Source organism: Gavialis gangeticus, unplaced genomic scaffold (genome assembly GCF_001723915.1).
Source record: "Gavialis gangeticus isolate Ggan-Ray unplaced genomic scaffold, GavGan_comp1, whole genome shotgun sequence".
In the NCBI taxonomy this organism is placed as follows: domain Eukaryota; kingdom Metazoa; phylum Chordata; order Crocodylia; family Gavialidae; genus Gavialis; species Gavialis gangeticus.
Genome location: NW_017729022.1, coordinates 46,061,122 through 46,072,529, shown reverse-complemented (window position 1 = coordinate 46,072,529; position 11,408 = coordinate 46,061,122). Strand labels below are relative to the sequence as shown.

General features: G+C 39.5%; 1 protein-coding gene across 4 annotated transcripts in view; it reads left to right on the top strand.

Moving 5' to 3' along the window:
* The window catches only part of ATP2B1 (ATPase plasma membrane Ca2+ transporting 1), a 131,293-nt gene that overhangs the window by 83,194 nt on the left and 36,691 nt on the right, over positions 1-11,408 (top strand). For all 4 annotated transcript variants that reach the window (XM_019514852.1, XM_019514850.1, XM_019514851.1 and 1 more), the window contains exons 7-11: positions 1,067-1,105; positions 1,367-1,528; positions 2,785-2,999; positions 5,082-5,324; positions 7,517-7,758. In XM_019514852.1, coding sequence (XP_019370397.1) covers positions 1,067-1,105; positions 1,367-1,528; positions 2,785-2,999; positions 5,082-5,324; positions 7,517-7,758 — 901 coding nt within the window. The remainder of the gene's footprint in view (positions 1-1,066; positions 1,106-1,366; positions 1,529-2,784; positions 3,000-5,081; positions 5,325-7,516; positions 7,759-11,408) is intronic.

Sequence of the window (11,408 nt, the reverse complement as noted above, 5' to 3'; positions counted from 1 at the left end):
CCCCCCCCCAAGCATCATGGTCAGGCACAGCTCTGTTCCCATGCCCATCTGGTGCAGGAACTGCTTGCAAGTACCTGATGTGGCAGCAGGTGCAGCCAGTGAGGTGGCTGCTGCTGTGGTGGCTACTGTCACTTGGCTCAGGATACTGTCACTTGCAGTCCCAGGTTAGAGCCCAGAGCTGCCCACTCCCCCAAATGGGCACCTGCCAGCAACTAGAGGGGGGAGGGATCCTTGTTGTCCTCAGGGCAGGGGTTCAAGCACCCCTAACCACCATCCCCTCCACCCCTCCCTGGGATGACATGCACATGTAAGCAGCCCAACTTCACAGCAGCTCGCTCTCCATGCCTTGGCTAATCCTTACCGGTCCAGGACTCTTGCTTCAATCCTTACCCGCTGGCCGAGACACTAGGATGGCCTACTGAATCGGACTGTTCTGGCCAAATTGAGACATAGTCACCCTGTCTTATGGGGGCTCTCAAAAGCTGGGGTTTAAAAGACTGGATTTCTCTCAATACATCTTGTTCTCAGTAGATCTCACTGATCCCTTTACGTGTCTGGAATGATACAGAATCTTTCAGAGACTCTTAAATGTAGTAGTTGCCATAAACCTTGATTAGAGAAGTAGTAAATGCAAAAATTGTGGAGTTTCATAGTCTGCTGTTACAGTAAGACATGCTGGTTTTGGAATCTGCAGTCTAGTTATGCTGGCAGCCTTAACTTAAAAAAAATGAAGTAAATGAAAGCTGCCCCTCACTTGCTTATAGCTTCAGTCTTTGACATTTTGCCTTGCCAGCTTTTTGCAGTAGTACTGCAAGAGAAGACTTCAAAAATACACTAAATTATAAATCTCCATTTCTAGGAATAACCTAATTCCCCTGTACCCAAGTAACATCTTTTTTTTTTTTTTTTTTTAAACAAGCTAGTCCTTGTCAACTTGTTAGTTTCCCTAATAAACCTAAATTGTATGGGGAATATATAAAGCTTGGGGGCGGGGAGAGGGGAACATGAATGTTTTAATTCTTTTTATATGTATCTAGAGACACCTTTTTATTTTTTTGTCTTGTAGGTAAAAAACAAGACGGAGCTTTAGAGAACCGTAACAAAGGTAAATGTATTCCTGCAAAACTAAAAATAATAATTTGGGTGTTTGAAAATTATGGCTTAAAAACCAAGTTGATACATGATGCTAAACAAAGGATTTCTAGGCAAATGTAGCCAAAACCCAGATAAATTCAAATAAGTACATGTGTTTAAAAACATGTCAAACAGGTATTTGCTGCATTCCAATTGGTTACTGACTTTTGCCTTGTAACCTTGGTGAGACTGCTGATTTTTAAACTTCCATGTTCTGTATTTCTGTACCTAGCAAAAGCTCAAGATGGTGCAGCCATGGAAATGCAACCTTTGAAAAGTGAAGATGGTGGAGACGGAGATGAGAAAGACAAGAAGAGAGCTAATTTGCCAAAAAAAGAAAAATCAGTTCTACAAGGCAAACTTACTAAGCTGGCAGTTCAGATTGGCAAAGCAGGTATTACTTCATTCCTGTGCACTGGAGAAATTTGGTGCGTTCTAAAGTAACTTAACTATAGAAGGTAGCTGAAAATACTACTTCAACAAATTGATGCTAGTCAAGTACAGTTAAAGTTCTGTTATCCAGCATCTTACAAGCTGGCATGCTCACTTAACTGGCATGCCAGCTTGTAAGATAAAGTAAAATGGCAAGTGCCCACTGTGGCACTTACGGTTTCTCTAAGCCCCCACAGCCCAGGGGCATGATGGGCTGTGCGGGACCCGCCTCCCTGTCCCACAGGGCCCGCAGGAGGGGCGGAGGGATGCTCCAGACACGGCAGGAGAAGTGGTGGCCTGGGCCTCTCAGTTAACCGGCATATTTTGTTATCTGGCATTCCCCCCGTTCGTGGGGGATGCCGGATAACAGCTTTTTACTGTACCGCTGTTTCTAAGGTCAAACCTACGAAAAGCTTGTTTTTGGAGGAGAACATACTTTCATGGTAGCTGGTTTTCTGAAATGTAGGGATAGGAACTGGAATTCCTTACTCTTCAGGGGAATATATTGTGGGCACATACCTAGAACATGAAACATTAGTATTTCTGTACATTTTACCTGAACTTCCTGAGGCTGTCAGCTAGCCAGTTAGCCTCTTTAGTGTCTATACCTGCATGTTCCTTTTTTTACTTTATTTTAGGACCATCCTCTTTCATAATTGCATGTCACCTCACTAGTATTAGTCCCTTTTCACACCTGTATCTACAGTCTTCCACAAAATAGAAGGTTAAACATGAGTGTCTTGCTCCTAATGTCCAATCATTGCCATACTCCCTTCTGTCCACTGAAAGTGCTAACCAGTGTTCTTCAGCCACTCCCCCATTAGATTACCTGATCAATCTGCCTTTACCAGTTAGTCCTGATAATTAGTCTTCTGTTCCTAAATCTATGTTAAAGTTATCTTGTTGTTCAGCATAATGGCCTTAACTAAACTTTTTCTTATAAATGTGAAAAGCTAGCTTTTGTTCCTGAATGCATAAATGGTATTTTTGAATTGTAGTTTAACTATATCAGCCATGTACCTTTTTCCTATTCAGTTTCTTAACCATACAATTGTATCTTTTTCATTTTTAAATACTGCCTCTTGCATGTTCTTTTGGAAACTGAGACTAGGATTTTAGGAAAATTTTTAATTTTAAGCATGTGTACTGTAAACAAGAATGCCTTTCAGCTTTTTCTATTTTAAAAAAATTGCTTCTCTTTTTTTTTTTTAACAAAAGGTTTGTTGATGTCTGCAATCACGGTCATTATCCTTGTATTGTATTTTGTAATTGATACCTTCTGCATTAAGAAGCAACCTTGGCTTGCTGAATGCACACCAATTTATATTCAGTACTTCGTGAAGTTCTTCATTATCGGAGTTACAGTCCTGGTGGTGGCAGTACCAGAAGGTCTTCCACTTGCAGTCACTATATCCCTGGCTTACTCTGTAAAGGTAGGTGTGTGGTGGGGAACACTAGCATGCATAAAGGCAGGCATGTAGAAATGCAACAGCTAGAAATGTGCCCAGTAGGTAACTTTTTATTATTATTATTAATGCAAAAAAAGAAGAGAAAAACCTTCTGCTTGCTTCAGAGAAGCATTGTAGACCTGGGCCATGTCCACACAAGTTTGGATACTGTTTCCCTATGGACAGGTAGCAGCAGCAACCCACCTTGTAACGTTGCTGCTTGTCCCCAGGGAATGCCCATGCCCCATGTGCTCTGGTATGCAGCAGGTTATTCTGGGTGAGGTAGGAGAGGCTGGGGCTAGTAACTGTTGGCCCCAGCACTCTTATCTGGGGGCCTTTTTGGAGCTGCATCTGCAGCACTTCTGCAGCAGGGATCCTGGCTTGCACCCAGAGCATGGCTCCAGCCAGCCAGGTTCTGGTTTTGGGTTGTATACACTACTGTCACATGTGCCAACCTGCTCTTTATTTTTTGGCATGGGGTTTTTTGACCCTGGAATCTCCTGGGGTCACCCCCTCTCCATGTTATACCTACACGTGCAGTCTATAGCGCTGCACACAGGTCTATGATGCCACATACCACACCTCTGCACTTTTTTTCTGGATATGGTCCTGGTGTCTAACTGGCCTGAAATTCCTGACCGTATGAATGTCTTGGGGCAGGGCAATGTAGATTTCAGCAGGCTGGCAACAAAATGTCTCTATTGCGTTCTCTGATTTGTACAAGATAAAATCATATTCAATGCGTAATACTTTAGTATGCTTAAGTAATACTACAACTATTGGTAACTTAAATAACATAGCTTAATTACACTATTTAATTTTTTAGAGGTGTTGTATAATGCAAGGCTCTTATAAACTGAGCTAGGCAAGTTGTCCACTGAACTCTTTCATGACACACTTGTACAACCACAACTAAATTTAGTCAAATGGCTACAGGATAATCCTTCAGTGTTTGAAGATGCATCTTATTTGAATCCTTTGCTATCTGAGTTGATATTGCAGAATATCTAGAGCCTACAATTTTGGCACAGGGCGTCCTACTCCTGATCAGCTTCAAAATATCAAACTTCCTGGCAGTTCTTTTAGACTGGACACTTTAGTTTGAAATTGGCTGCAACAGTTAACAGCTTTGTATGCTGCTTCCTTGCACTTCTGTTAATACATAAGAGTAAGGCTGCTGCAAATCCATTTTTTGTGGGCTTGCTCAACTGCACCTTGGAGGTTAGGACAACCTTGGTTTTTTTGTTGGTGTGTGTTTTTTTTTTTAAACTGTCTCAAATGACAGGTTTTTACACTACACTACTTGTTTCAGGCACCCTTGGCCGGAAGTCCAATATTGCAGAATCTTCCAAGAACTGGAGTTTAAATTCCAACTTAAGTGCCCAAAATAAGTATGTCATGTTAGAAGTAAGGTCTTAAAACTGGAACACTGATCTTGTCCAATGATGCAGTGCAAATAATATCAGCTAAAGCAAAATGTGGTGTACAACTCCTTACCTCCATACTTGTTAAGTACAAGTAGGGTTTACAAGATCAGGTGGGAGACTTTTTAAGCTTAACTGGAATGGGAATGGTTCTCAGTTGGGAACCATTGAATATTGAGCAGACCGTATACTAGGCTAATCTATCACAGTGGTGGTTTTTAATCTAAAGTCAGGCAGAAGATAGGGCTTGGTGGCAATAACTTACTTTTTCAGATGCTACAGAGTTCATGTCTGAACCACTTGGGTCAGGATGGCATCTTTTTAGATGCTAGCTTCAGCTGGTTAAGCAGTGACTGAACCTCTCTGTTAACATGTTTAATAATCTACTAATATATAGCCCACTGACTGGGTTTTTATACCTGCATGGTCTTGATGCACAGTTGCAGGAGACTAGTTTAGTGAAGGTTTTCAAAATGCAGTTGATCTGTGCACAGTGTGCATGCATCACATTTGGAAACTGCCAGGTAGCCACATCATGAAGTTGGTGGGGATTAAGGTGCCCAAAGATAAGCACCCAAGTCTGAAAAGTTTCTGAAAATTAAAGGCTTAGTAACAGCTAGTTCATATTTGCTTATCTTTTTAGAAAATGATGAAAGATAATAATTTGGTGAGGCATTTGGATGCTTGTGAAACTATGGGTAACGCAACAGCTATTTGCTCAGATAAAACTGGAACATTGACCATGAACAGAATGACAGTGGTCCAGGCTTACATCAATGAAAAACATTATAAAAAAATTCCAGAACCAGAAGCTATTCCTGAAAACACCATGGCTTATCTTGTAACAGGAATTTCTGTTAATTGTGCTTATACTTCCAAAATACTGGTAAGTAGACCTTCCTTACTTTTCATACAATGAAGAAGTGAAATTAGGGTACCTTGAGTCTACTGTAATGTTAATGCCCAATTTGGTAAGTGTGAAGTCAGACTTTAAAATGCAAATATTAGTTTTGTAGTTAGCATAATTTTGGTGACTTTCGGAAACATCAGGAAGCTTAACTTCTTTTATAAAAAGCTAATTCTTGGATACCATCATGAATCTTGGTTTTTACAGGCTAGGGGCTTTCTCTGTTTTGGAAAGAATCTAGTGCATTTTGGGTGCTACTGCAATATAAAAATGTGAGAGCAGTTTAGTGTGTACTAGAATGTAATGAAAAATGCAAGTACAAATAATGCCTCTTTATTTTTATTCCCAGGTGTTAATACTGGATTTAAGGGTTAATAGTTTTACTATTTAATTGAAGCTTTTTATAGTGTGGGGCATAATTTATTACATAACTCCATGAATAAATGCTGTACTATATTTGCTTTGCCTAAGTCTGCTTGTTCTGATGGATACAGATGTCTGACTCATTTTACACAATACTGTATAGAATTTGTCTCAAGTCAACGAACTGAAGTCTGATGGCACTTACAGCTTTCTTGACTATTGTAGTAATTACTTGAGTTGTTGCATCAGTATTCCGATGTTAAACTCCGCTCCTGAATTAAGGCCATCTAGAAGTATGCTGCAAACTTCGTATGTGTAGGAAGAACTTTTTAAAACGTTTTTAGACGTAAATGATAACTGATGCAAGAGAAATATTAAGTGAGCACACTTGGTCCTCAACTTGAAGCAATATACATTGTTCTACAATGTACAAGTTTGTCTTGTATGAATGATTCAGGCGCTTATAAGTTAACATTTTCTACATTGATGTAGAAAACTAAGTTATGGATGCTGTATGTACCTCATTTAAAAAAAAAATGCTGTATTTTAAAGTGCTCTGATTTTGACAGTTGTCAGAGGCTCTGAGAGACTTTTTAGCCAGATGTCATACTACAAGAAGTAAATGATATTCTCTAAACTACTAGAGGCATTGCCTTAATCTTTTGAGAGCAGCTCTAAAATTTTAAAACCAGTCTTGTATACTTCATTCACTTTTTTTTACAACACTCAAGTCTGAGTTGGAAAATGTTTTAAGAAATAGTCTTAAGAAAAAATTAAAACTTTTGCATTTAAGTGGTTACAGGGAGATGAATTCCTCATATACTGACTCTATACCTCATGGGATTTCGAAGTGATCTTTTTCTCAACAACACTTAATATTGGTGTTGGTGAATAGCAGACATACAACTGGTTAAAAATTTGACATGTTGATGCAATGGTACAAATCTCTGGTTTCCCTCACTTACAAAGGAAGGCATGGTTTCTTTCCTAAAGGAGTTGGAATAATGTTCATGTCTTGAATACAGCTGAATGCAAGACCTTGGGCTCCATTTTGTTGGTTCCCATTTACAGCCCAGACGTAAAGCAGTGATTCAAGAAAGTATTTAAGAATCATAGTGTAAAAGCTTATTCACAGTGCTGAAGAAGGCAGACTAGTGCTTCTCCAATATTTTTTGTTAGTGTGAATGAAGGGCTTATGCTCAATGAGACTAGTAATGGAATTCAACACTGAATCCACTTGAAATATCAGTTCAAAAAATACTAGAAAAACAAAAAAGGGCTTTAAAATACTAACTAGGTCAAGGTTTGGAAAACAGCTTTATGATGGGACTTCTAAATTCATTCCCTAAGAGAAGATTCCCAAATAATCAGTCTAGAAGCACCTTTTTATGGGGAGGACACCTTGTAGGAGCGGGCTTTAAATTGGCAGAAGAAAGGCATAGTAAGATTGTGGTTGGGAAGAAGGTAAAACAAATTTTGAACTAAATTGGATAATAAATACCATTACAAATATTGAATCATACCTTTACTGAATAATAAACTGTTGTTGAAGTTCTTGACCCTGTGCTAAGGTGGTCAAACAGGATGTACAGTCCTTGATGTTGGGCCTCTGGCTTCTAGGTTTTTTGTCCCTATGGAATATGACTTGCTCTCAAATTTGAATTATTCAAGAACATGTAACTGGATGGTGAGGAAAGATGGGGAGTAAGTTTACTGCTGGCCCTTCTTTCAGTTTGATTATTGGAGGACTGTGCTTTGCAAACTGAAACAATTCCTCCTAAAAGTTGTATATACTTTCTTTTTTACAGCCTCCTGAGAGAGAAGGTGGCCTACCACGTCATGTCGGTAATAAAACTGAATGTGCCTTGTTGGGATGGCTTTTGGATTTAAAACGGGATTATCAGGATGTAAGAAACGAGATACCAGAAGAGGCACTGTACAAAGTATACACGTTCAACTCTGTTAGAAAATCGATGAGTACCGTATTAAAAAACTCTGATGGCAGCTTCCGGATATTCAGCAAAGGTGCCTCTGAGATAATACTTAAAAAGTAAGAGTAATCCAAAAGTTGTGTTCTTATTAGTCACTAGTTGCAGATATATTAAACTGTCCGAATAAACACAAACTAATTGATTTTAATGTCAGTTTTTGCATTGCTTTTAGAGAAGACAAACTACTAGCTATACAGTGCAAAATGACTGACTCTCTTCTGTATTGGCTGCCACCAATGCAGATTGTGGGTTACACTTTTATTAGTCAAGATAGTAACAAACTTTACATATTCTCTTGAGAACCGAGGCCTGTGGTAGGTGCATATTTGTTTCTTCCTTTCAGCAGAACAGGTGAGCAGAACTTTTCTTAACTTTTTTTTCCCCCCCTAAACTGGTTTCATGTCCATATACTTTGTGCATATAGCTTCAGGAAATACTTTTAAGTAGGAGATTTTTCTGGAAGTTCTTAGCAGATACTGAGTGTTCTCTGTACTAGAAGAGGGAATTTGAGTTGTTGCCAGGCTTTTCTTTTAAAGAAAACTCAGTCTGCTTTAGCAGTTTTATTCTAGTATGGGCTCTTTAATCTTGCTTATTCTGGGGACCCAGTTAATATTCTTATTGTCATATTGGTGCTAGATCAGGATAGTCTCAATGTTCAAACTAAATTATTGCCTTAAGGTAGTTGTGTGAATAAACAGGTCAGCATGGTATTCCTGTAATTGGTCCAGATTTCTCATAGTGAAAGAAAAAAACAAGATCCTTTTCTCCAAGTACTGCAGGGTCGGTAACATCCAGAACATCTTTTTCTCCATTTTTGACAGAATAGGGAAGTATCAATTTACATGGCTTTTTGTTTGACACAAATGACTTAATCTTGCCATTTTGAAGTATTGCAATCTCATAGCTACTTTGAATGCCAGCACAGATGAAGTTTTGTGTTTTTTAGATGTTCAACAAGGAGAATAGTCAGAAGCAAGAAAACAGCGGCAGTACCTTCTCTGCTAGTTTACCAGCATCTACATCTATCAGACTTTTTTTGAAATTGGGTAGCGTCTTCACTCCTCACCAAAATTTGTTGTACTTGCTCATTTTTCTTTTAAATGCCAGACTGACAAGGCAGGGCCTTCTGGTAAGAGTATCAAAACTTGGATGTTGGAGTAGCTGAAAATCTAAAATTACCCCACTGTCTAGGCAAGTAGAAAAAGTAACAAGCAAATGGGTAGGGAAAGCCATTGGCTGTGCTAGATGTATATCTAATTGCTTGATGTTGGTGACTGCCTACTCTGCTGTGACTTTTTTCATACAAACTTGATTCTCTGTTAGCACTTAAGCACTCAAGATTTTTTTCCTTCTGTGATCTTAAATTCCACTGAGCTAAACTTTTTTTTCTTTTTCTAAAAAAAACCCCCAGTTAAAATAGGACTAGACTGATTCAGTTTTAATGCAAGTAAGAAAATGTGTTCTGTACCTTTTTTAAATATGTTGTTGTATTTGAAGACTTAGGAGGAACAATTTAACTGAAGCTTGAATTTTTTTACAATTTGTTGAGACCTGCAAAATTTTCCTCTGTTCAGTGGCAACTGTCAAGTGTGTGTGGTTTTTTTTTTGTTTTTGTTTTTGTTTTGTTTTGTTTTTTTTTGTTTTTTTTAAATGAGGTGTTGACTATGTTCACAAAGAGTATAGTTTGCCGTTTCCACATGCTTTTAAAAGAACATTTTGATTTGGAATGTTCACATCTTTTTTTTTAACCTTGCTTCATTTTGAGCAGACCATCTACTGAACTGACATGTAGTTGGGTTACGCTTCTGGAAGTGAGCAAACCCAGGTAACTTCATGAGTAGAAGGATAGGGGTGGGGTTGAGGAACCTAAAACTACAAAGTGAGAGTTTAAGTGCTCCAGCTATTTTGCTGTGGCTTCTTAAGGGCACTGATCTGCTTTTTTTTATTAGCTGCTTGGGACTGCTGATGAATTTCAGATGAATAGAAAAGTGGTGACCTCTTGAAGTAAAAGCTGCTGCAAACAGCTGAGAGTCATCCCTAATTTGGCCAGACGGTGTACATGAAGCAGGTTGCAAATGACCCATATATGAAAGATCTGGGTTCTTTTATATAGTAAATATTGTATGTTGGCTTTTTAAGTCTACAAGTTAAGCTTCTGAGCTCTGAAAGGATGCCTGCATTGCAAGATGCAGGGTAATACGTATTTGAGGTCTTGCATTAATTTTTTGTTTTTCCTTGTTAGGCTGAAAAAAGCTTCAGGCAGCAGTATTTAACAAAAACAAACGAACAAAACTCCTTCAAAGGGATATTGGAAATATCATCTTATTGCTTTTCTGATGTAAAACTCTTAAACTATTTGTGACTTTGACTGCATACTTTTTTCAGGCTTCATGTAATCTAGTGATCTGCTCTGCCTGAAATGCTTGCTGTTAGACCAAGTTGATAAACACAGTTGACTGCTTGACTTTCTGTATCAGCTGGTCTAATTTTATATATAATTTTTCTTTAAACCAACCAAGCCAATCTAAATGGTGTTAAAGCAGATTTTCATATTTTGGTAATAGTTCAATTGTAGCAGAAGTTGGTGGCACCCTTAATTTTGCTGTTTGCCATGCTGGGGGGGGGGGGGGCTGCACTGCTGAGTAGCAGAGGCAATTAATCCCATGGTTTTTGCCTTTGACTTGGAGTGCAGGGAAGGGAGGGCGTGTGTTTTGAGAAGAGCAAGGCTTAAAAGTGCCGCTGCATCACTGACTCCTCCTCCTGTGATCTCAGTAGGTCCCTAGTAATGGCTCCTGCACTCGGTCATAATTAACTGGCATCTTTGCTGTGTTCAGTAGATAAGGGCAACAGGTGAGGCCTCATTCTTCCTTAGAAACTAGGGCAATGTTCTAGTGAACTCTGGGCTCTCTGTGAATGCACGGAGCCTGGGAAACGAGCAGGAAGAATTAAGTCCTCGCACAGTCATGAAACTGACATGATTGAAATAACAGACTTAGTAGGATAGTTCATATGACTGGCATACAGTCATGGATGGATGCATGCTGTTCAGGAAGGACAGGTGGGGGAGAACAGCTGTACTTTATGTAAAAACTGTATGATTGTTCAGATTTCCAATAGGAAACTTGAAATAGGTCTTTTGAAACTTTCTGGGTTAAGGTCAGAGGGGAGAGCAAGAAGGGGGTTTTTGTGGTAGGTGCCTGCTATAAACTACCAGACCAGGATGATAAAGTATTCTTTTTTTCTCTTCTGTTTCCAAACAGCTAGCGGAAATTTCTGGATCATGGGTCCTAGTTCTCATGGGGGACTTGAGTCACCTTGACATCTAGTGGGAAGGTATTGCAGTAGTGCACAGGCAATCCAGGAAGTTAGTTGTTGTGTGTTTTTTAGTGTTGTGGACAAATACCTGGTGCAAGTGTTGGAGAAGTCAACTGGGGGCAATGCTTTTTCTTGACTTGCTGCTCATAAAAAGGGAAGAACTGGTGAAGAATGTAGAAGGGGATGGTGACTTGGGCGGCAGTAGCAATGATGGGATGATTGTGTTCACGATGCTGAGGGGAAGGAAGGAGAGCAGCAGAGTAAGGACCCTGGACTTCAGATGAGCTGACTGACTCTCTCAGAGAACTATTAGGCATGATCCTCTAGGAGGCCTGTTTTGAGGTGGTGTTTGGGTGGGGGAGGGGTGGGAGGAGGCCAGGAGAGCCAGTCCAAG